Raw genomic sequence first — 23,910 nt, 5'->3', positions numbered from 1 at the left:
AGGTGCCCAGAGGTGCCCTGGTGTGCATGAAGCCACCTGAGTGTGGTGGCCATAGGTGGCTGCTGGTGGCAATGGAGCTGCTGCCCCTCTGACCTCCACAGGTTCTGTCCCTCCTGGCTGTGCCCTTCCATCCACTCATCCCTCCTCTTCCTTCTTCATTCCACCTTCCCTGTCTCCTTTCCTCCTTCCTCCCATTTGTCCCTACTTCTGTCTGTCCTCCCTCCCCACTTCCATCCCTTTCCTCTTTCTGTCCTTCCATCCTCTCCTGTTTCCATCTGTCCTATCTATCTCTCTCTGCTTCTTTCTGTCCTGTCCTCCTGTCCTTTGTGCCTTTAGCAGGTCCCATCATGGTGTGGCTGGAAGGGAACCTCTGGAGCTCCTCCAGCCCAACCCCCCCTGCCAAAGCAGGGCAGCCACAGCACCCTGCCCAGCAGCACAAGGCCAGGGGGGGTTGGAAGCTCTCCACACCAGGACACTCCACAACCTCTCTGGGCAGCCTGCTCCAGGCCTCAGCACCCTCACACCAAACAACTTTCTCCTCCTGGGTTCCAGTTTGTGCCCTCTGCCCCTTGGCCTGGCCCTGGGCACCACTGAGCAGAGTCTGGCCCCAGCCTCTTGCCCCCCACAGCTCCTTTAGCTCTTGCTGAGCATTGCTCAGCTCCCCTCTGGGGCTGCTCTTCTGCAGGCTCTCAGCCCCAGGGCTCTCAGCCTTTGCTGCTCCCAGAGCTGCTCCAGGCCCCTCAGCAGCTTCCCAGCCTCCCCTGGACTGTCCCCAGCCCTTCCCTCTCCCTGAGCTGGGGAGCCCAGAACTGGACCCAGGACTCCCAATGTGGCCTCACCAGGGCAGAGCAGAGGAGCAGGAGAACCTCCCCTTGCCCTGCTGCCCACACTCTTCTTCATGCACTTCAGGAGACCCTTGGCCTTTCCTACTTCCCTCTTTCTGCCTGTCCATCCTTGTCCTTCCCTCCATCCTTCTGGCAGTCACTGAGTCCCAGTCCTACATAGAATAGAACAGACCAGGTTCGAAGAGACCTTCAAGATGATGGTGTCCAATCTATCATCCAACACCATCTGATCAGCTAAACCATGCACCCAAGCACCCTGTCAAGTCTTCTCCTGTACACCTCCAGTGATGGTGACTCCACCACCTCCCTGGGCAGCACATCCCAAGGGCCAATCTCTCTCTCTCTCTGTGAAGAATTTCTTCCTAACATCCAGCCTAAACCTCCCCTGGCACAGCTTGAGACTGTGTCCTCTTGTTCTGGTGCTGGGTGCCCAGGAGAAGAGACCAACCCCCAGCTGGCTCCAACCTCCCTTCAGGGAGTTGCAGAGAGCAAGAAGGTCTCCCCTGAGCCTCCTCTTCTCCAGGCTAAGCAACCCCAGCTCCCTCAGCCTCTCCTCACAGGGCTGTGCTCCAGACCCCTCCCCAGCCTTTCTTGCCCTTCTCTGGACACCTTCAAGTCTCTCAATGTCCTTCTTAACCTGAGGAGCCCAGAACTGGACACAGGACTCAAGGTGTGGCCTAACCAGTGCTGAGCACAGGGCAGGATGAGCTCCCTGCTCCTGCTGGCCACACTCTTCCTGATGCAGGCCAGGATGCCCTTGGCCTTCTTGGCCCCCTGGGCACACTGCTGGCTCATGTTCAGCCTACCATCAACCAGCACCCCCAGGTCCTTCTCTGCCTGGCAGCTCTCAGCCACTCTGCCCCCAGCCTGTAGCACTGCCTGGGGTTGTTGTGGCCAATGTGCAGCCCCTGGCACTTGATGTGTTTCAATCTCCTGCCCTTGGCCTCTGCCCATCTGTCCAGCCTGGCCAGGTCCCTCTGCAGAGCCTCTACCCTCCAGCAGCTCAACTCCTGCCCCCAGCTTGGTGTCAGCTGCAAATTCATTGATGGTGGACTCAATCCCCTCCTCCAGATCATCAATGAAGATATTGAACAGGCTGGGGCCCAGCACTGCTCCCTGGGGCACACCACTGGTGCCTGGCTGCCAGCTGGCTGTGGCACCATTCACCACCACTCTCTGGCTCAGCCTCCAGCCAGTTCCTAACCCAGCTCAGAGAGCTGCTGTCCCAGCCAGGGGCTGACAGCTTGGCCAGGAGTTTGCTGTGGGGGATGGTGGCAAAGGCCTTGCTGCAGTCCAGGCAGACCACATCCACAGCCTGCCCCACAGCCAGCAGGCAGTGCCCTGGGCATGGAAGGAGATCAGGTTGGAGAAGCAGGACCTGCCGCTCCTAAATCCATGCTGGCTGGGCCTGAGCCCTTGGCCATCCTGGAAGTGCTGTGATTGCACTCAGGATAACTGCTCCATAACCTTGCCTGGCCAGGGAGGGGATTCTGCCCCTCTGCTCCACTCTGCTGAGACCTCCCCTGCAGCTCTGGGGCCAGTTCTGGGACCTCATTGTGGCCTTCCAGGATCTGCAGGGGGCTCCAGGAAAGCTGGGGAGGGACTTTTGAGGGTGTCAGGGAGGGATAGGACTGGGGGGGATGGAGCAGAACTAGAAGTGGGGAGATTGAGATTGGCTGTGAGGAAGAAGTTGTTCCCCATGGGGGTGGTGAGAGCCTGGCACAGGCTGCCCAGGGAGGTGGTGGAAGCCTCCTGCCTGGAGGTGTTTGCAGCCAGGCTGGAGGTGGCTGTGAGCAACCTGCTGTGGTGTGAGGTGTCCCTGCCCATGGCAGGGGGTTGGAGCTGGCTGAGCCTTGAGCTCCCTTCCAGCCCTGGCAGCTCTGTGTCTTTATGACCCCCCCTGCCCCCTCCCCTGTGCCACCTTTGGGTGCCCCACGGTGCCCCTCTGACCTTCCCTTCCCTTCCCCAGCTCTAGCCTGACCCTGGCTGCTTTGTGGCCCCCTGGCCCCCACCATGGAGAACGAGCAGCTGCCGGCCCCCCCTGCCTCCAGCAGCGCTGCTGGCACCGGCACTGGCACTGCCCCCACCCCCAGCAGCGCCGGCGCCGCCCGCCCGCCCCCGCCCCAGATCTCCGTCTACAGCGGCATCCCCGACCGGCAGACCGTCCAGGTACGGCCCGGGGGCGGGGGGGGCTGGGGTGGGGGGCGGGGGGGTGCTGGGGTGAGGTTTGGGGGCTGGGGGGGTGTTGAGGTGAGGTGGGGGTGCTGGGGTGGGGGTTGGGGGGGTGCTGGGGTGAGGTTTGGGGGCTGGGGGTGCTGGGGGGGTTTGAGATGCTGGGATGAGGTTTGGGGGGGCGCTGAGGTGAGGTTTAGGGTGGTGCTGGGGTGAGGTTTGGGGGCTGGGGGTGCTGGGGGGTTTTGAGGTGAGGTGGAGGTGCTGGGGTGAGGTTTGGGGGAGTGCTGGGGTGAGGTTTGGGGGGGTGCTGGGGTGAGGTTTGGGGGCTGGGGGTGCTGGGGGGGTGTTGAGATGCTGGGGTGAGGTTTGGGGGGGTGCTGAGGTGAGGTTTGGGGGGGTGCTGGGGTGAGGTTTGGGGGTTGGGGGTGCTGGGGTGATTTTGGGGGGCTTGGGGTGCTGGGGGGGGTGAGGTGCTGGGATGAGATTTGGGGAGGTGCTAAGGTGAGGTTTGGGGGGGTTGCTGGGGTGAGGTTTGGGGGCTGGGGGTGCTGGGGGGTGTTGAGGTGAGGTGGGGGTGCTGGGGTGGGGTTTGGAGGCTTGGGGTGCTGGAGGGTGTTGAGGTGCTGGGGTGAGGTTTGGGGAGGTGCTGGGGTAAGGTATGGGAGTTTGGGGTGCTGGGGGGTTCTTGGGGTGAGGTTTAGGGGCTGGGGGTGCTGGAGTGAGGTATGGGAGTTTGGGGGTGCTAGGGGTGAGGTTTGGGGGCTGGGGGTGCTGGAGTGAGGTATGGGAGTTTGGGGGTGCTAGGGGTGAGGTTTGGGGGCTTGGGGTGCTGGAGTGAGGTATGGGAGTTTGGGGGGCTGGGGATTATTGGGGTGAGGTTTGGAGACTTGGGGTTTTGGGGCTGAAGTGGGGGGGTTTGGGGGGCTGGGGGTGTTTGGGTGAGGTCTGGGGATTTGGGGGTGTTGGGGGTGAGGTATGGGGTTAAGGGGGCTGGGGAGGTGCTAAAGGGTGTTGGGGTGAGGTATGAGGGCTTGAGGGGGTCTTGGGGTGAGGTGTGGAGCTTTGAGGGGGTGCTGGGGGGTGTTGGGGTTCAGGGGAGTGGCAGGGTGTTAGGGTGAGGCACAGGGTGTTGGGGGGCACTGGGGGGGTGGGGTTTGGGGGGCTGCTGGGGGTGGCAGGATGTTGGAGTGAGGTACAGAATGTTGGGGGGCTCTGGGGGGTTGGGGTTTGGGGGAGTGCCAGGGTGTTGGGGTGAGGTACAAGGTGTTGGGGAGCTCCAGGGGGTTGGGGTTTGGGGGGCTGCTGGGGTGAGGTACAAGGTGTTGGGGGGCTCTGGGGGGTTGGGGTTTGGGGGGCTCCTGGGGGTGGCAGGATGTTGAGGTGAGGTACAGAGTGTTGGGGGGCTCTGGGGGGTTGGGGTTTGGGGGAGTGCCAGGATGCTGGGGTGAGGTACAAGGTGTTGGGGAGCTCCAGGGGGTTGGGGTTTTGGGGGCTGCTGGTGTGAGGTACAGAGTGTTGGGGTACTCTGGGGGTGTGGGGTTTGGGGGAGTGCCAGGATGCTGGGGTGAGGTACAAGGTGTTGGGGGGCACTGGGGGGTTGGGGTTTTGGGGGCTGCTGGGGTGAGGTACAGAGTGTTGGGGGGCTCTGGGGGGCTGGGGTTTGGGGGGCTGCTGGGGGTGGCAGGATGTTGGGGTGAGGCAGGGGGTGTTGGGGGGTGCTGGGGGGGTGGCAGGGGGTGTTGGGGGGTGCTGGGGTGCAGCCTGGGAGCCCCCTTGCCCCCCCAGGTGATCCAGCAGGCGCTGCACCGGCAGCCCAACACGGCGGCGCAGTACCTGCAGCAGATGTACGCGGCGCAGCAGCAGCACCTCATGCTGCAGACCGCAGCCCTGCAGCAGCAGCACCTCACCAGCGCCCAGCTCCAGAGCCTGGCTGCTGTCCAGCAGGTATGGGGCACCCCCCCGGGGGCACACAGGTGACAGAACAGGCCTCTGAGGTCACCCAGTCCAACGTCAGCCCACCCCCACCATGGGCACCAAACCATGGGCGCAGGTTTCTGGAGCACCTCCAGGGCTGGGGACTCCACCACCTCTCTGGGCAGCCTGTGCCAGCCCCTGACCACTCTGGCACCAAAGAAATTGTTCCTCATGGCCAACCTCACCCTCCCCTGGTGCAACTCCAGGCCATTTCCTCTTGTTCCGTTACCTGGTACCAGGGAGCAGAGCCCAACCCCAGCTGGCTCCAGCCTCTCAGGGAGCTGCAGAGGGCAATGAGGTCTCCCTCAGCCTCAACCCCCCCAGCTCCCTCAGCTGCTCCTCCCCAGCCCTGCGCTCCAGACCCTTCCCCAGCTTCGCTGCCTCTCTCTGGGCACTTCTGAGTCACCTTCTTGGAGTGAGAAGCCCAAAACCGGAGCCAGGATTGGAGGCATGGCCTCAGCAGTGCCCGGCCCGGGAGGGCACAGTCACTTCCCTGCTCCTGCTGACGTTTGCCCCTCGCCCCCAGGCCAGCCTGGCAGCCAACAGGCAAAGCAGCTCCTCGGCTGGCAACGGCACCCAGGCGGCTCCGGCACAGCAGCCCACGGTGAGTGCCCTCTGCCCCCTGCAGCCTGTGCCCTGGTGGCTGGCACCCAGCCGGTGTGGCACCCTGCAGCCCGGCCCCGGGCGGCTGGCACCCAGCCGGTGTGGCACACTGCAGCCCAGCCCCTAGCAGCTGGCCCTAAGCTGCTGTGGCATGCTGGCAGCTGGCACCCAGCTTCTGTGGCGCACTGCAGCCTGGGCCCTGGTGGCTGGCACCTAGCCGCTGTGGCAGGCTGGCAGCTGGCACCCAGCTGCTGTGGCACGCTGCAGCCTGGACCCTGGTTGCTGGCACCTAGCTGCTGTGGCAGGCTGGCAGCTGGCACCCAGCTGCTGTGGCACACTGTGGCCCAGCCTGTAGCGGCTGGCACCCAGCTGCTGTGGCACACTGCGGCCCAGCCCCTGGTGGCTGGCACCTAGCCCCTGTGGCACACTGCAGCCTGACACCCAGCTGCTGTGGCACGCTGCAGCCCAGCCCCTGGTGGCTGGCACCCAGCTGGTGTGGCACGCTGCAGCCCGGCCCCTGCTGCCTGGCACACTGCAGCCTGACACGCAGTCAGTGTGGCACGCTGCAGCCCAGCCCCGGCAGCCTGGCACGCAGCCGGTGTGGCACACTGCAGCCCAGGCCCTGGTGGCTGGCACCCAGCCGCTGTGGCAGGCTGGCAGCTGGCACCCAGCCAGTGTGGCATACTGCAGCCTGGCCTCTGGTGGCTGGCACCCAGCTGGTGTGGCACACTGTGGCCTGGGCCCTAGTGGCTGAAACCCAGCCACTGTGACAGGCTGGTGGCTGGTACCCAGCCGGTGTGGCACACTGCAGCCTGGACCCCAGTGGCTGGCACCCAGCCCATATGGCACATTGCAGCCAGGCCTCTAGTGGCTGGCACCAAGCCTGTGTGGCATGCTGGCGGCTGGCACCCAGCTGCTGTGGCACACTGCGGCCCAGCCCCTGGTGGCTGGCACCTAGCCCCTGTGGCATGCTACAGCCTGACACCCAGCTGCTGTGGCACACTGCAGCCTGGCCCCTGGTATCCAGCCGGTGTGGCACCCTGCAGCCTAGCCCCTAGCGGCTGGCCTAAGTGCCTGGCACCCAGCTGGTGTGGCACACTGTGGCCTGGCACCCAGCTGGTGTAGCACACTGCAGCCCAGCCCCTGGCGGCTGGCACCCAGACAGTGTGGCACACTGCGGCCTGGCACCCAGCTGGTGTAGCACACTGCAGCCCAGCCCCTGGCGGCTGGCACCCAGACAGTGTGGCACCCTGCGGCCTGGCACCCAGCTGCTGTGGCGTGCTGCAGCCCGGCCCCTGGTGGCTGGCACCTAGCCCCTGTGGCACGCTGCAGCCTGACACCCAGCTGGTGTGGCACGCTGCAGCCCGGCCCCTGGCGGCTGGCACCCAGACAGTATGGCACACTGCGGCCTGGCACCCAGCTGCTGTAGCACGCTGCAGCCCAGCCCCTGGCAGCTGGCACCCAGCCAGTGTGGCACACTGTGGCCTGGCACCCAACTGCTGTGACGCGCTGCAGCCCAGCCCTGGCAGCTGGCACCCAGCCGGTGTGGCACCCTGCGGCCTGGCACCCAGCTGGTGTGGCACCCTGCGGCCTGGCACCCAGCCGGTGTGGCATGCCGCAGCCCCCCTCCCACCGCCCCCTTGCAGATCAACCTGGCGACGTCTCCGGCGCAGCTGCTGAACCGGGCGCAGGGCGTGGCGCCGGGCGCCTCGGGCATCGCGCAGCAGGCAGTGCTGCTGGGCAACGCCGCCTCGCCCGCCCTCACCGCCAGCCAGGCGCAGATGTACCTGCGGGCACAGATGGTAAGGGGGGCGCCGGGGGGGGGTTGGGACCCGCACGGTGCGCATCGTCCTGCCGGGGAGCGGCTGGCACCCAGGGGGTGCCCGCTGCAGGCTGCCCAGGACCCACAGGGTGCCCACTGTCCTGCTAGGGGGTGCCCATCAACCTCACATGGAGTGGCTGGGACCCACGGGGTGCCCACTGTCCTGCTGGGGGGTGCCCATCGACCCCACATGGAGTGGCTGGGACCCACGGGGTGCCCACTGTCCTGCTGGGGGGTGCCCATCAACCTCACATGGAGTGGCTGGGACCCACGGGGTGCCCACTGTCCTGCTGGGGGGTGCCCATCAACCCCACATGGAGTGGCTGGGACCCACGGGGTGCCCACTGTCCTGCTGGGGGGTGGCCAGGACTCGTAGAGGGCCTGTGCTCTTGTGGGATGGGCAGGACCTTGCAGGGTGCCCATCAGCCCACAGGGTGCCTATCAGCCCACAGGGTGCCCCTTGTCCTGCTGTGGGTGGCCAGGACTCAGAGGGTGTTTGTCATCCAGCTGTGGGGTGGCTGGGGCTTGGGGGGTGCCCATCACCCTGCTGTGGAGGGGCCAGGACTTGGAATGGTGCCCACTGTCCAGCTGTGCAGTGCCTGGGACTCATGGGGTGCCCATAGCCCTGCCGTGGGGTGCTGGGAACCCATGGGGTGCCTGTTGTCCCACTGCAGGGCAGCTGGGGCCTGTGGGGTGCTGCTTGTCCTGCTCTGGGGAGGCCAGGACCCATTGGGTGCCTGGAATCCAGCTGTGGGGCAGCTGAGACTCGTGGGGTGCCCATGGGCCTGCTGTGGGGTGGCAAGCAGCTGTGGGGTGGCAAGGAGTTATGGGGTGTCCACGGGCATGCTGTGGGGTGCCCATGGGCATGCTGTAGGTTGGCAAGGAGCTGTGGGTGCCCATTGGCCTGCTGTAGGGTGGCAAGCAGCTGTGGGGTGCCCATTGGCCTGCTGTGGGGTGCCCATTGGCCTGCTGTGGGGTGGCAAGGAGTTATGGGGTGCCCATGGGCATGCTGTGGGGTGCCCATGGGCATGCTGTAGGGTGGCAAGGAGCTGTGGGTGCCCATTGGCCTGCTGTGGGGAGGCAAGGAGTTATGGGGTGCCCATGGGCCTGCTGTGGGGAGGCAAGGAGTTATGGGGTGCCCATGGGCCTGCTGTGGGGTGGCAAGGAGCTGTGGGTGCCCATTGGCCTGCTGTGGGGTGGCAAGGAGCTGTGGGTGCCCATTGGCCTGCTGTGGGGAGGCAAGGAGTTATGGGGTGCCCATGGGCATGCTGTGGGGAGGCAAGGAGTTATGGGGTGCCCATGGGCCTGCTGTGGGGAGGCAAGGAGTTATGGGGTGCCCATGGGCCTGCTGTGGGGTGCCAGGTCCCTATTAGAGTCCTTGACCCCGTGGAGTGCCTCTTGCTCTGCTGTGGGATTCCCAGCTCCATAGGGTGCCTGTGGTCCCACCGTGGGGTGCCCAGTGGCCTGCTGTGGGGTGGCAGGACCCATACCATGGGGGGGGGCAGTTGAGACTCTGTGGGGTGTCCTTCACCACACCAGGGGTGCCCAGACCCTAGAGGGTCCCCATCCCTTCTTGGGGTGCACCCAAGAGACAGGGAGGGCGCTGCCAGACTGGGGGGGCCTGGGGACGCCTGTGTCATGCCACCCCCCACACCCACTCCACGTGGGGTGCCCCCACAAGGCAGGGGTGCCCCCACACGGCAGGGGTGCCCCCACACCCACTCTCTGTCTCCCCCCAGCTCATCTTCACCCCCACGGGCCCGGTCAGCGCCGTCCGCCCCGAGAGCCCCGCGCCGGCCCCGCCGGCCCCGGCGCCTGCCCCCCAGCCCGCCGCCGCCCCCCAGGTGAGCCCCACACGCCTCCCCGGCCCCCCCCAGAGCGGTCCCCCAGACCCCTCCTGACCTGCTGCCGTTGCAGGTGCACAGCCTGGCCCTGCGCCCCGCCGGCCCCCACCTCCCTACCCTGGCCATGAAGCCCCCCGGGGGTACCCCACCCCGGGCTGGCCCCCCCCGGGGCCCCCCACCTGACCCTCCTGCCGAGCACCTCAAAAAAGCCGAGGGGGCCGATGCCCGCGCCCACCCCCTGGCTCGCGCCACCGCCCCCCACTGCCGCCCACCCGCTCGTCGGCCCAGGTAAGGCGCTGCGCCGTGCCGCGGGGCGTTCGCTCTGGAACCTACTGACGGTGTGCCAGCTGCTGCGCGGGGAGGGGCAGCCCTCTCGTGCCCGTTTCCGGAGGCTGGTGCCCCCACCTCGGGGGCTCAAAGTCAGGACGAGGTGAGCCGGGTGGGCACAACCCTCGGGCAGCACCCGGCGGGGGAGGCATTCAGCTCTGAAACCTCCAGCTGGGGTTTGGGTTCCTCACCCCTGCAGGGGACTGGCAGCCCCCAGGGGTGCAGCAGAAAGTCTGGGTGAGGTGCAGGCCTCAGCTGAGCACTCGGTGTGGTGTTCACTCTGAAACCTCATGATGACCCACGTTCACTCTGAAACCTAATGATGGCCCACGCTGGTTTCCTTTGCCTTGGCACCCTGCCTGCCTTGGGAATCTTGGGGGTCCCTGTGTCCCCTCAGGGGCCCTGCCTGGAAGGGCATCCATGGGATCCTGTAGTCCTGTGGCTTGAGACTCTCCAGGGGGGTGCAGGGGGCTGGAGCAGTGAGGGTGTGGGCCAGGGGACAGCATGGGGTGGTGGAGCCCGTGGGGTGCTCGGTGTGGCTTCCACAATGGGGGCCACTCCTGCCTGGGGCAGCAGCAGCAGGAGCTGGCAGCTCTGGGTGTCAGTAGGCACCAGAGTGAACAGCTGCTAGAGTATGGAACAACCCTGCTAGGGGCAGGGAAGATCCTGGGGGTGGGTGGCAGCCATGTGGACTAAAGTGCTGGTGACAAGCTGGGGTTCCCTGTCCCCCATCACTGTCCCTGCAGCCTACGCCCCACTGCAGCCCCCCCAGTTCCTGCAGCAGCAGCAGCAGCCAGCGCCGAAGCCGATGCAGACACAGCAGACGCAGCAGCAGCAGCAGCAGTTCGTCATCCAGCAGCAGCAGCAGCTGGCACCCCGTGGGCAGCCCCCCCAGGGCCCCCCTGCCAACCCCCAACTCCAACCCTTACCCCCTGCTAGCCCTGGCCTGGCCCCCCAACCCAAAGTGGGGGTTCCCCAAGGAGCAGCAGGGGGTGAGGGTGGCCCCCCCCAACGGGCACCCCGCCTGCCACGCTGCTCCCCGCAAGTTCCAGCACGCCTCTGCCGTCATCCTGCAGCTGCAGCCCGCAGGGCCCACGGTGAGGGGCCCCCCGAGCCCCCCAGCACGGATTGGGGGGGGCAGGGAGGGGAGGGGCTGGGCCATTTGAGGTGGGGGGAGGAAAGATTTGGGGAGCTGGGTGTGAGGGGGGGTGGTGTGCAGGGGCTGGATCCCTGCATGTGTGCAAGGGGGCACGCAGGGGGCAGAGCTGTGCACAGGAACCTGCTCCATGCATGTGCGTGCATGTGTGAACCTGATCCCTGCACAGCTGTGTGCATGTGCTCAATCCACGTGGCTGATGCATGTGTGTGTGCACGCTCATGCCAGATGCATGTGTGTGTGCAGCTGTGCCAGCCCCTTGGGTGCATGCAGAGGTTTGCCACATGCACCTCCCCCTGCCTCTTTGTGGCCCTCAGCTGTGCACCAGGCTTGATGGATCTGTGCATGTCTGCATGCATGTGCACGTGTGCGTGCACGTGTGCCTGCTGCATACACACCTGTGCCGAATCCATGCACAGGTGGAGGCCAGCTCCATGCACCTCTGTGCAGAGCTGGTCTGTGCAGGTGCCAGGGCTGCAGGGGTCCTGTCCTGCGTGTGCTTGACCCACGCGTGGCTGCTCCACGCACAGCTGTGCCCCTGCTCCCTCCCTCTCTCTGCACACGCGGTGGCTCCGCAGCTCTCTGCTCTGTGCGTGTGTGTGTGCAGGCTCCTGCTGCAGCCATCTGCATGTGTGCACACGTGTGCATGCCCGCCCCTGAGCCACGCACGTGTGCTTGAGCCACGCACGTCTGCCCCACCTGCGCGTGCTTGTGCAAGGCCCCGATGCATGCGTGTGCACTGGAGCCGCACGCATCTGTGCATGCATGCACCAGAGCGGTGCACACCGGTGTGTGCATGCTGGTTCCCTGCAGACACACGTGTCAGGTTGCACACGCGTGTGCACATGCCTGCCACATCCACGCCCACGCCTGCATGCTCGAGCAGTGTGCACACACATCGGTGTGCCCTGCCGTGTGCCACCCGCACACACGTGTCTGACCCGAGCCCTCGCGTGTGCCCCACTCCCTTCCCAACACCGCAGCCCCCACTCGGGGTCCCCGAGGGCACCCGCCGGGACCCACCACCCGCCCCGAGGAACACCGAGAGCCCGCCCGCCGCCCCGTCGCAGCCCCCCGCCCTCTCGCCGCCCGCCGCTCCCCCGGGCCCCGACACCCCAGAGGGCGAGCGGACCCCCACGCACGGTAAGAGCTGCCCCACCTCCCCGGGGAACCCACTCGAGAGCCGCAGCAGAGGGAAGCCTAAGCGCGGGGGGGGGAGTACACTGAGCAGGGGGGTCTCCCCTGGCTTTTGAAGGGGTCCCCCGGGCGGGACCCTCGCCCCTCTGGCCTTGGCTGCGGGGGGGCACCGCGCTCAGGCGTGCGGATGGGCGGCTGCGGCCTCTCCCTCCCTGCCGCGAAGGGGCACGAACTACGGGGGCGTGGTCTCGCTCCCCGGGGTCCCGCCTCCTCAGGCGGCTCCGCCCTCTGATTCGCGGAATGCCGCCAGGGGTGTGGTCAGTTTCTCCGTAGGCCCGCCCCTGCCCCGCGGCTCGTCCCCGCCCGGCCCCCAGGGGGCGCAGGCTGCCCGAGGGGGCGTGTCTCCGCGGCCCGCTCCCTCCTTGAGCCTCCGCCCGCCGGCTGTGTGGGCGCGCGCGCGGGGGCAGCCAATCGGGAGGCGCGGGGCGTGTCCCCTCAGGGGGCGTGGCCCCGCCCCAGGCCCCGCGCAGCCGCCGCCGCCGCCCCGGCCCGGCCCGGCCCTGCCGCCGCCTTTGTCCCCGCTCGGCCGCCGCCGCCGCAGCCACCGCCGCCCTTTGTCCACGCCATGGGGCCGCCGAGCCGCTAAGCGCCGCCGGTGAGTGCGGCCTGGCCCGGCCACGCCCAGGCCCGCCCCGGCCAGGCTCGGCCTGCTCCGGCCCGGCCCGGCCCGGCGGGGCGGCGGGCAGTGACCTCACTTCCGCATCCGGCACCCCCACACCCCCTCTCCGGTCCCGGCTCCGCGGCCCGGGCTCAGGTAGGGGGGGGGCAGCGGGGTCCGCCGCCGGACAAAGGTGGTGGGGCCTAGCAAGGCCTAGCGGGGCCTGGGCGGGCCGGGCGGGGGCAGAGCAGAGCGCTGGGGGGCAGCCGGGGGGGGCAGGCGGGGGGCAGGCCGTGCTTGCCGGGGTGCATCAGGCCCTGCGGGGGCGGACAGAGTTGCGCCGGGGGCTGCGCAGCGCTGCCGGAGGCTGCTCGGTTCCGGAGGTCTGGCCGGGGCCTCCCCGGGAGGTGCGGAGGCTCCGCTGGGCCGGGCCGTGGGGAGCGGATCGCTCCGGAGCGGATCAGCCCCCGCCGGGGTGTGCTGGGGCCGGGCCGGGGTTCGCTGGGGTGTGCTGAGGCGCTGCCGGCTGTATCTGGGGGCTCCCCTGGGGGCTCCCTGGGCTCCACCGGCGCAGTTTGAGGCGCACGGGGGGGGGGCTGCCCGGGGCCTCCCCCGTGGGTACACGAGGGCTCTTTGGGGCTTACCGGGACCCCCGGGGCCACGGTGGGAGCGGCAGCAGCTGCTCTCCCCCCGCCCCCCCTCCCCGGAGCGGCCCAGCTGTATGGTAATGGAGGCCCCGGCGTCAGCGCCGGCGTCACCGCGGCCCCCGGACCCAGCTGCCGCTGCGCTGCCGCCCCCCGCCCCGCCGCCGCGGCCCCCTCTCCGCGGCCGTCTGAGTGCCCTCCGACACCGCCGCCCCTGCAACCGCCCCCCGCCCTGTCCCCATGGCCCCCTAACCATTCCTGCTTCCCATTACCCCCCGCTGGTGTCCCCAAGGCCCTGCCTGAGGAAGCCCCCCCCAGGCTCCACTGGTGTCACCACTGCCCCTATGAGCATCTGTGTCCATCGCTGTCCCTGTGTCCCCTTCACCCCTCCCTGTGTCCCCCCCTTCAACCTTCCCTGTGTCCCCCCTTCAACCCTCCCTGCGTCCCCCCCCAACCATCCCCTGTGTCCCCCCCTTCAACCATCCCTGTGTCCCCCCCTTCAACCTTCCCCTGTGTCCCCCCTTCAAGCCCTCCCTGCGACCCCCCCCCAACCATCCCTGTGTCCCCCCCTGCACCCATCCCTGTGTCCTCCCCCTTCACCCCTCCCTCTGTCCCCTTCACCCCTCCCTCTGTCCCCCCACCCCTGCATCCCTTATAGCCCCCCCCCAGTCACTGCTATTACTGTCCCCCATTGTCCCCTGTGTCACCACACATCCCATACCAGTCTGTGTGTCCTGGCACGTCCCCTCTGTCCCCATCATTGCTGATGCCACCATGTGCCCCCCATCACTCTGTCCCCTCTGGGGTTGTGTCCCCTCTGACTGCCTCATCTGTGTCCCCCAGCACTGCAGGTGTCACTGTGGCCCCCACAGCCACCCTCTGTGTCTCTTGTCCCCACTGGTGTCCCCCAGCACTGCTGGTGTCACTCTGCACCCCACAACTGCCAGCATCTGTCTGTGTGTCCCCACACCCTGTCCCCCATGACTGCCCCTATGGCGTTATCACTGCTGATGTCACCATGTCCCTCCCACTGCTGTCCCCCACACACCTCTGGTGTGCATCCCTTGTCACTGCTGGTGTCACTGTGTGCCCCACAGCTCTGTGTGTGTGTGTGCCCCATCACTGTGGTCCCTGTGGCTGTCCTGTCTGTCTGTCCCCCATCGCTGCCGCTGTCCCCCTGGCCCCCATCACTGCCCATCTCTGTCCCACATCACTGCCACTGTCCCCCTGTCCCCCATCACTGCCCATCTCTGTGACCCCCATCACTGCCACTGTCCCCCATCACTGCCCATCTCTGTGTCCCCCATCACTGCCCCTGTCCCCCATCACTGCCCATCTCTGTGTCCCACATCACTGTCTCCTTTGTAACATTCTTGCTTGTGTCCCCCCCATCATTGCTGGTGTCCCCATGTCCCCCATTGCTGTGTCCCCCATCCCCCGTCACTGTGTCCCCCTGTCCCCCATCACTGCCCATCTATGTGTCCCCCATCACTGACTCCCCTGTAACATTGTCTGTGTGTCCCTCTGTCCCCCATCACTGCTACTGGCCCCCCCTCACTCTGTCCTCCATCACTGTGTCCCCTGTCACTGCTGGTGTCCCCGTGTCCCCCATCACTCTGTCCCCGTCCCCCATCACTGTGTCCCCCATTACTGCCCATCTCTGTGACCCCCCATCACTGTCCCCCCTGTAACATTCTTATTAGTGTGTCTCCTGTCACTGCTGGTGTCCCCATGCCCTCCATCACTGTGTCCCCTGTCACTGCTGGTGTCCCCCTGTCCGCCATCACTGCCCATCACTGTCTCCCCTGTAACATTCTTGCGTGTGTCCCCCCCCCATCACTGTTGGTGTCCCCATGCCCTCCATCACTGTGTCCCTTGTCACTGCTGGTGTCCCCCTGACCCCCCATTACTCTGTCCCCCATATCACTGCTGGTGTTCCTCCATCCCCCATCACTGCTGGTGTCCCCCCATCACTCTGTCCCCCTGTCCCCCATCACTCTGTCCCCCTGTCCCCCATCACTCTGTCCCCTGTCACTGCTGGTGTCCCGCATCACCGTGTCCCCCATCACTGTTGATGTCCCCATGCCCCCCATCACTTGTCCCCCGTCACTGCTGCTGTCCCCCCACCCCCCGTCGCTGTCCGTGGGGGTGTGCTCCCCCCGTCGCTGTCCGTGGGGGTGTGCTCCCCCCGTCGCCCGCTGACGGCGGCCGTGTCCCTCTCCCCGCAGAGCCGCCGGCCGACCGCCTTCATGCGCAGCCCCCGCCCCTGGCCAGCGTTCCCGGCATGACCTCGGGCACCGGCAGCTCTGCCGCCACCGTCGCCGGCGCCGCCCCCCCACAATGGTGAGAACAAACCCCCCCAGGCCATCGTGAAACCCCAGATCCTCACCCACGTCATCGAGGGCTTCGTCATCCAGGAAGGGGCAGAGCCGTTCCCGGTAAGGCGGCGGCGGCGGCGGCGGGGCGGGGCGCGGGGCGCGGCGGCGGCGCGGCGGGGGGGCAGCTGCTGGTCTCGTCCCGCCGCAGGTGGGCCGCTCCTCGCTGCTGGTGGGGACGCTGAAGAAGAAGTATGCGCAGGAGATGCTGGCAGAGAAACTCCCGCAGCAGGACAACACCACCACCGACTCGGAGATGGAGGAGCCCTACCTGCAAGGTAGCGCCCGGCACCACCGCCCCGGTGCTGCCCCCGGCCCCGGGACCGCCCCCCCGCCCCGGGACCGCCCCCCCGGGCCCGGACAGGCTGTGCTCAGATGGGACGGGAGAGGCCTGGCTGGGGGCCCCAGAGCCGCTCCACTGAGTGCCCCCAGAGCTGCACTGTCCTCAGACACGGGGTGCTGGGACCCCAAATGCCCCCCCCAGAACCATCCTCACACACAGGGTGCTGGGACCCCCAAATGCCCCCCCAGAACCATCCTCACACACAGGGTGCTGGGACCCCAAATAGCTGTCCCCAGAACCACCTCAGACACAGGGTACTGAGACCCTAAATGCCCCCCCCCAGAACCATCTCAGACACGGGGTGCTGGGACCCCAAATGGCCCCCCCCAGAACCATCCTCAGACACAGGGTGCTGGGACCCCAAATGGCCCCCCCCCAGAACCATCCTCAGACACAGGGTGCTGGGACCCCCAAATGCCCCCCCAGAACCATCCTCAGACACAGGGTGCTGGGACCCCAAATGCCCCCCCCCAGAACCATCCTCAGACACAGGGTGCTGGGACCCCAAATGCCTCCCCAGAACCATCTCAGACACAGGGTGCTGGGACCCCAAATGCCCCCCCCCCCAGAACCATCCTCAGACACAGGGTGCTGGGACCCCCAAATGCCCCCCCAGAGCCATCCTCAGACACAGGGTGCTGGGACCCCAAATGCCCCCCTCCAGAGCCATCCTCAGACACAGGGTGCAGGGACCCCAAATGCCCCCCCAGAGCCATCCTCAGACACAGGGTGCTGGGACCCCAAATGCCCTCCCAGAGCCATCCTCAGACACAGGGTGCTGGGACCCCAAATATCTGTCCCCAGAGCCATCCTCAGACACGGGGTGCTGGGACCCCAAATGCCCCCCCCAGAACCATCTCAGACACGGGGTGCTGGGACCCCAAATGCCCCCCCCAGAACCATCCTCAAACACGGGGTGCTGGGACCCCCAAATGCCCCCCCAGAACCATCCTCAGACACAGGGTGCTGGGACCCCCAAATGCCCCCCCAGAGCCATCCTCAGACACAGGGTACTGGGACCCCCCAAATGTCCCCCCCAGAGCCATCCTCAGACACGGGGTGCTGGGACCCCAAATGCCCCCCCCCAGAACCATCTCAGACACAGGGTGCTGGGACCCCAGCTGGGTGCCCCAGAACCATCTCAGACACAGGGTGCTGGGACCCCAGCTGGGTGCCCCAGAACCATCTCAGACACAGGGTGCTGGGACCCCAAATGCCCCCCCAGAACCATCTCAGACACAGGGTGCTGGGACCCCAAATGCCCCCCCAGAACCATCCTCAGACACAGGGTGCTGGGACCCCAAATGCCCCCCCAGAACCATCTCAAACACGGGGTGCTGGGACCCCCAAATGCCCCCCCCCAGAACCATCCTCAGACACAGGGTGCTGGGACCCCAAATGCCCCCCCAGAGCCATCCTCAGACACAGGGTGCTGGGACCCCAAATGCCCCCCCAGAACCATCCTCAATCAGGGGGTGCTGGGACCCCAGCTGGGTGCCCCAGAGCCTTTCCACCCTCCAACAGGCAGCAGTAGAACCCCAACTGTCACCAGAACCACTCCATCCTCAAACACGGGGGGGTAGGATCCCAGTTGAGTGCCCCAGAACCACTCCACCCCCAACAGGCAGTGGTAGAGCCCCAACTGGGTGCCCCAGAACCACTCCATCCTCAAACACGGGGTGCTGGGACCCCAGCTGGGTGCCCCAGAGCCTTTCCACTCTCCAACAGGCAGCAGTAGAACCCCCAACTGCCACCAGAACCACTCCATCCTCAATCAAGGAGGGGTAGGACCCCAATTGGGTGCCCCAGAACCACTCCATCCTCAATCAGGCAGTGGCAGAACCCCCACTGGGTGCCCCAGAACCACTCCATCCTCAATCAGGGGATGGTGGATCCCCAGCTGGGTGCCCCAGAGCCTTTCCACCCTCCAACAGGCAGCAGTAGAACCCCAACTGCCACCAGAACCACTCCATCCTCAATCAAGGAGGGGTAGGACCCCAATTGGGTGCCCCAGAACCACTCCATCCTCAAGCAGGCAGTGGCAGAACCCCCACTGGGTGCCCCAGAACCACTCCCATCATCAATCAGGGGGTGGTAGAGCCCCAATTGGTGGTGCCCCAGAAACCCACTCCATCATCAATCAGGGGGTGGTAGAGCCCCAATTGGGTGCCCCAGAACCACTCCACCCCCAAACAGGCAGGGGTAGGACCCCAACTGGGTGCCCCAGAACCACTCCATCATCAAATTAGGAGTCATGGAACCCCCACTGGGTGCCCTAGAACCTCAAACACGGGGTGCTGGGACCCCAGCTGGGTGCCCCAGAACCTTTCCACTTTCCAACAGGCAGCAGTAGAACCCCCAACTGCCCCCAGAACCACTCCATCATCAAACAAGGAGTGGTAGAGCCCCAATTGGGTGCCCCAGAACCACTCCACCCCCAAACAGGCAGGGGTAGGACCCCAGTTGGGTGCCCCAAAAACTGCTCCATCCTCAAATTAGGAGTCATGGAACCCCCACTGGGTGCCCCAGAACCACTCCATCCTCAAAGACAGGGTGCTGGGACCCCAGCTGGGTGCCCCAGAGCCTTTCCACCCTCCAACAGGCAGCAGTAGAACCCCAACTGCCACCAGAACCACTCCATCCTGAATCAAGGAGTGGTAGGACCCCCAATTGGGTGCCCCAGAGCCATCCTCAATCAGGGGGTGGTAGGACCCCAATTGGGTGCCCCAGAACCACTCCACCCCCAAACAGGCAGTGCTAGAACCCCAACTGTCACCAGAACTACTCCATCCTCAGGCAGGGGGTGCTAGAACCCCAATTGGGTGCCCCCCAGAACCCCTCCATCCTCAACCAAGGGGTGCTAGAACCCCTCCTGCGTGTCCCCAACCTTCTTTCCTCACCAAGCTGGGTGCCCCTCTTTCATCCCCCAGTGGGGTGTGCAGGCTCACCCTACCCCAGCTGGCTGCCCCCCAAAACCGATTCCCTCCCCAGGCAGGGGTGTGGTGGAGACCCAGTTGGGTTCCCCCCCAGGTGTTTCCTCCCCCCAGAAGAACCTCTCCAAACCTTTGTTGTGTTCCCCCTCCTCAGTTTTCTCCCCCAAGCAGGGTGCAGCAGCCCCCCCGCACACCACACTTAACTGGGTGGCCCCCCAAGCAGGGTGTCCCAGCACCTCCCCCACCCACCCAAGTGGCTGCCCCCCAATGATTCTGTCCTCAAGCAGGATGGTGGGAGAGCCCCCTCCTCGACCCAGTGCCTCACCAGCTTAGGTGCCCCTCCCCAACTGGGTACCCCCAGAATGATTCCTTCCCCAAGTGGGGTGCAGTAGGGACCCCTCCTCCCCAACTGGGTACCCCCAAATTGATTCCCTCCCCAAGTGGGCTGCAGTAGGGACCCCTCCTCCCCAACTGGGTACCCCCAAATTGATTCCCTCCCCCTGTGGGCTGCAGTAGGGACCCTTCCTCCCCAACTGGGTACCCCCAAATTGATTCCCTCCCCATGTGGGGTGCAGCAGACCCCCCCCCCCACCCACCTGGCTGTCACCTCACCCAACTCAGTGTCCATCCCCCCCAGCCCCCAATTTCCTCCCCCAATGGGATGTAGCAGAGCCAGTCCCCCCCTTCCCCCTCCCCCAAACTGGTTGCCCCCAGCCAATTGGTTGCCCCCCCCCCAAGATCCCCACCCCCAGCAGGCTGTGGTGGAGATCTCTCCACCCCCCCCAGCCAGGGCCCCCCAGGACGATTCCCCCCCTGTGGGCAGGGAGCAGCAGCCCCTGCTCAGCTCCCCCCCGGTGGTGCTCTGGGGCTCCCCTCCCCGGTGGTGCTCTGGGGCTCCCCCTGGTGGTGCTCTGGGGCTCCCCCCCGGTGGTGCTCTGGGGCTCTCCCCCACGGTGGTGCTCTGGGGCTCCCTCCCGGTGGTGCTCTGGGGGCTCTCCCCCACGGTGGTGCTCTGGGGCTCCCCCCCCCCGGTGGTGCTCTGGGGCTTCCCCCCCCGGTGGTGCTCTAGGGGCTCCCCCCGGTGGTGCTCTGGGGCTCCCCCTGGTGGTGCTCTGGGGCTCCCCCCTCCCCGGTGGTGCTCTGGGGCTCCCCCGGGTGGTGCTCTGGGGCTCCCCCCCCCGGTGGTGCTCTGGGGCTCCCCTCCCCGGTGGTGCTCTGGGGCTCCCCTCCCCGGTGGTGCTCTGGGGCTCCCCCTGGTGGTGCTCTGGGGCTCCCTCCCGGTGGTGCTCTGGGGCTCCCCCCCCGGTGGTGCTCTGGGGCGCCCCCTGGTGGTGTTCTGGGGCTCCCCCCGGTGGTGCTCTGGGGCTCCCCCCGGTGGTGCTCTGGGGCTCCCCCTGGTGGTGTTCTGGGGCTCCCTCCCGGTGGTGCTCTGGGGCTCCCCCCCCGGTGGTGCTCTGGGGCTCCCCCTGGTGGTGTTCTGGGGCTCCCCCCCGGTGGTGCTCTGGGGCGCCCCCCCGGCTGAGCTGGTTGTGTTTCTCTCTCTGGGGTGTCCCTGCACGGCCCCCAGAGTCCAAGGAGGAGGGGAACCCCCCCCAAGCTGAAGTGTGAGCTCTGCGGCAGGGTCGACTTCGCCTACAAGTTCAAGCGCTCCAAGCGCTTCTGCTCCATGGCCTGTGCCAAGAGGTACCCCCAGAGACCCCCCCCCCTGCCCCCCCGGCACCCCCCGCGCCTCCCCCCGCTCACCCCTGCCCCCCCCAGGTACAACGTGGGCTGCACGAAGCGGGTGGGGCTGTTCCACCCCGACCGCAGCAAGCTGCAGAAGCCCGGCGGGGGGTCCCCCCCACGGCCGCCGCCGAGCCTGCAAGGGCAGCCTGCCCCCCCTCGGCAAGGACACCAAGAAGCAGGTGGGGGGCGGGCAGGGGGCGGGGGCCGGCCGTGGCCCTCTAATGAGGGGGCGGGGGAAGCAGGGGAGGGGGTGGGGGGAGGCTGCGAGCCAAGAGGGGGAGGGGGGGAAGCAGGGATGGAGGGGGAGGGGGAAGCAGGGATGGGGGGGGAGGGGAAGCAGGGATGGAGGAGAGGGGGAGCAGGGATGGAGGGGAGGGGGAGCAGGGATGGGGGCGGGGGGGAGCAGGGATGGAGGGGAGGGGGGAGCAGGGATGGAGGAGAGGGGAAGCAGGGATGGAGGGGAGGGGGAGCAGGGATGGGGGCGGGGGGGAGCAGGGATGGGAGGGGAGGGGGGAAGCAGGGATGGGGGCGAGGGGAAGCAGGGATGGAGGAGAGGGGAAGCAGGGATGGGGGGCGAGGGGGGGGCAGGGATGGGGGGGCGAGGGGAGGCAGGGATGGAGGGGAGGGGAAGCAGGGATGGAGGGGAGGGGAGGGCAGGGATGGAGGGGAGGGGAAGCAGGGATGGAGCGGGGGGGGAGCAGGCAGTGACCCAAGGCGGGAGGGGAGAGGAGGAGAGCAGGGGGAAAGTGGGGGGGGGGGAGCGGCGGTGACCCAAGAGGTGGGGGGGAAGCAGGAGAGGAGGTGGGGGGCGGCGGTGACCCAGGAGCGGGGGCTGGGCGGGGGCGGTGACCCGGGAGCGGGGGGGCGGTGGGTCCGGGAGCGGGGCTGGGCTCTGAAGGTGCCGTCCCGCAGCCCGCCGGTGTCGCTGCCGCCGGGCTCGGTGACGGCGTTCGTTGCAGCTGAACCACAGCCAGGAGGACTCGAGCCCGCTGCTCCGACAACTCCAGCTACGAGGAGCCGCTGTCGCCCATCTCCGCCAGCTCCTCCGCCTCCCGCCGGCGGCAGGCCGAGCGCGACCTGGAGCTGCGCGACATGGAGCTGCCCGACGTGCACGTCCGCGACCTGGCCGCCATCGGCCACCGCTTCCTGCCCAGCGAGCCCAGCAAGTGGAACGTGGAGGACGTCTACGAATTCATCCGCTCGCTGCCCGGTCAGCCCCCGCCGGGAACCCCGCCCGGGGGGCGGGAACGGGAGGGGAAGGGGCGGGAACGGGGGGCGAGGAGGGGTTGGGGAGTGGTAAAGGAGGGGTTGGGGAGGTAAAGCAGGGGGGTTGGAGGGGTATGGCTGGAGGGTTTTGGGGGTGCACAGGTGGTGTTGGGAGGTGAAGAGAGGTTTGGGAGGGGTGAATGAGGGTTTGGGGAGGTACATGAGGGGGGATTGGGAAGTGGTGGGAGGTGAAGAGGGGTTTGGGAGTAGTAAATGAGTCATTTTGGGGTGGATTTGGATGGGTAGCTGGAGGGTTTTGGGGGTGCAGAGCTGTTCTTGGGGGTGATGTTGGGAGGTAAAGAGGGGTTTGGGAGGAGTGAATGAGGGCTTGGAGTGGATTTGGGGGTAAATGAGACAGCTTGGGGTGGGCAGTTGGAGGTTTTTGGGGGTGCAGAGGTGGTATTGGTAGGTGAAGAGGGGGTTTGGGGAGTGATGAGTGAGGGCTTGGTTGGGTAAATGGAGTCTTTTTGGGGGTGCAGAAGGGGTTTTGGGATGGTGTTGGTAAGTAAAGAGGGGTTTGAGAGTGGTAAAGGAGGGTTTGGGGGTGGGTAGTTGGAGCTTTTTGGGGGTGCAGAGGTGGTTTTGGGGTGGGGTTTGGGAGGCAGAGGGTTTGGGAAGGGGTGAGTGAGACTGGGGAGATAAAGGAGGGGGTTGGGTGGATTTGGGGGGCAAAGGAGTCGGCTTGGGGTGGGTGATTGGAGTGGTTTGGGGGTGCAGGGGTGGTTTTGGGGTGGTGTTGGGAGGTAAATGAGGGTTTGGGGTGGGTTGGGGGGTAAATGAGTCATTTTGGGGTGGATTTGGATGGGTAGCTGGAGGGGTTTGGAGGTGCAGAGCTGTTCTTGGGGTGATGTTGGGACATAAAGAGGGGTTTGGGAGGGGTGAGTGAGGGCTTGGGGTGGATTTGGGGGTTAAATGAGACAGCTTGGGGTGGGCAGTTAGAGGGTTTTGGGGGTGCAGAGGTGGTGTTGGGAGCTGAAAAGGGGTTTGGGGAGTGGTGAATGAAAGTTTGGTTGGGTAATGGGAGACTTTTTGGGGTGCAGAAGAGGTTTTGGGGTGGTGTTGGTAGGTAATGAGGGGTTTGAGAGTGGTAAAGGAGGGTTTGGGATGGGTTTGGAGGTAAATGAGTTAGTTTGGGGTGGGGTTGGGAGGCAAATGAGGGTTTGGGGAGGTAAATGAGGGGTTGGGTGGTGGTGGGAGGTAAAAGAGGTTTGGGAGTGGTGAATGAGGGCTTGGGGACATAAATGAGGGGGTTTGGGGTGGGTAGCTGGAGGGTTTTGGGGTGCAGAGGTGGTTTGGGAGGTGAAGAGGGTTTGGGGAGGAGTGAATGAGGGCTTGGGGTGGATTTGGGGGTAAATGAGGCAGCTTGAGGTGGGCAGTTGGAGTTTTGGGGGTTTGGGGTGGTGTTGGGAGGCAAATGAATGTTTGGGGAGATAAAGGAGGGGGTTTGGGTGGGCAGTTGGAGTTTTTTGGGGGTGCAGAGCTGGTTTGGGGGGTGTTGGGAGGCAAAGAGGGTTTGGGAGGGATGAGTGAGACTGGGGAGATAAGGAGGGGGGTTGGGTGGATCTGGGGGGCAAAGGAGTTGGCTTGGGTGGTTTGGGGTGGGTGATTGGAGTGGTTTGGGGGTGCAGGGGTGGCTTTGGGGTGGGGTTGGGAGGTAAATGAGGGGTTGGGGTGGGTTTGGGGGTAAATGAGTCATTTTGGGGAGGATTTGGGTAGGTAGCTGGAGGGTTTTGGGGGTGCAGAACTGTTCTTGGGGTGATGTTGGGACATAAAGAGGGGTTTGGGAGGGGTGAGTGAGGGCTTGGGGTGGATTTGGGGGTAAATGAGACAGCTTGGGGTGGGCAGTTGAGGTTTTTGGGGGTGCAGAGGTGGTATTGGTAGGTGAAGAGGGGTTTGGGGAGTGATGAATGAGGGTTTGGTTGGGTAAATGGAGTCTTTTTGGGGTGCAGAAGGGTTTTGGGATGGTGTTGGTAAGTAAAGAGGGGTTTGAGAGTGGTAAAGGAGGGTTTGGGGTGGGTAGTTGGAGCTTTTTGGGGGTGCAGAGGTGGTTTTGGGGTGGGGGTTGGGAGGCAAATGAGGGTTT

The 23,910-nt window shown here is 66.2% G+C and overlaps 1 protein-coding gene across 1 annotated transcript in view; it reads left to right on the top strand.

Annotated features, from left to right (window-relative positions):
• PHC2 (polyhomeotic homolog 2) overlaps window positions 1-23,910 on the top strand; it is a 39,426-nt gene that overhangs the window by 8,091 nt on the left and 7,425 nt on the right. The window contains 13 exon segments of the mRNA XM_068162775.1: window positions 2,815-3,014; window positions 4,806-4,964; window positions 5,521-5,598; window positions 7,244-7,399; window positions 9,159-9,263; window positions 9,337-9,519; window positions 9,521-9,551; window positions 10,337-10,593; window positions 10,595-10,687; window positions 11,730-11,889; window positions 15,414-15,517; window positions 15,519-15,623; window positions 15,712-15,838. Coding sequence (XP_068018876.1) covers window positions 2,859-3,014; window positions 4,806-4,964; window positions 5,521-5,598; window positions 7,244-7,399; window positions 9,159-9,263; window positions 9,337-9,519; window positions 9,521-9,551; window positions 10,337-10,593; window positions 10,595-10,687; window positions 11,730-11,889; window positions 15,414-15,517; window positions 15,519-15,623; window positions 15,712-15,838 — 1,714 coding nt within the window. The 5' untranslated portion in view covers window positions 2,815-2,858.

This window comes from Melanerpes formicivorus, unplaced genomic scaffold (assembly GCF_026170545.1).
Source record: "Melanerpes formicivorus ecotype bairdi unplaced genomic scaffold, bMelFor1.0.p_v2 SCAF_67, whole genome shotgun sequence".
In the NCBI taxonomy this organism is placed as follows: domain Eukaryota; kingdom Metazoa; phylum Chordata; class Aves; order Piciformes; family Picidae; genus Melanerpes; species Melanerpes formicivorus.
Note: the sequence above shows the minus strand (reverse complement) of the source record. Positions and strands in the feature narration are given on the sequence as shown.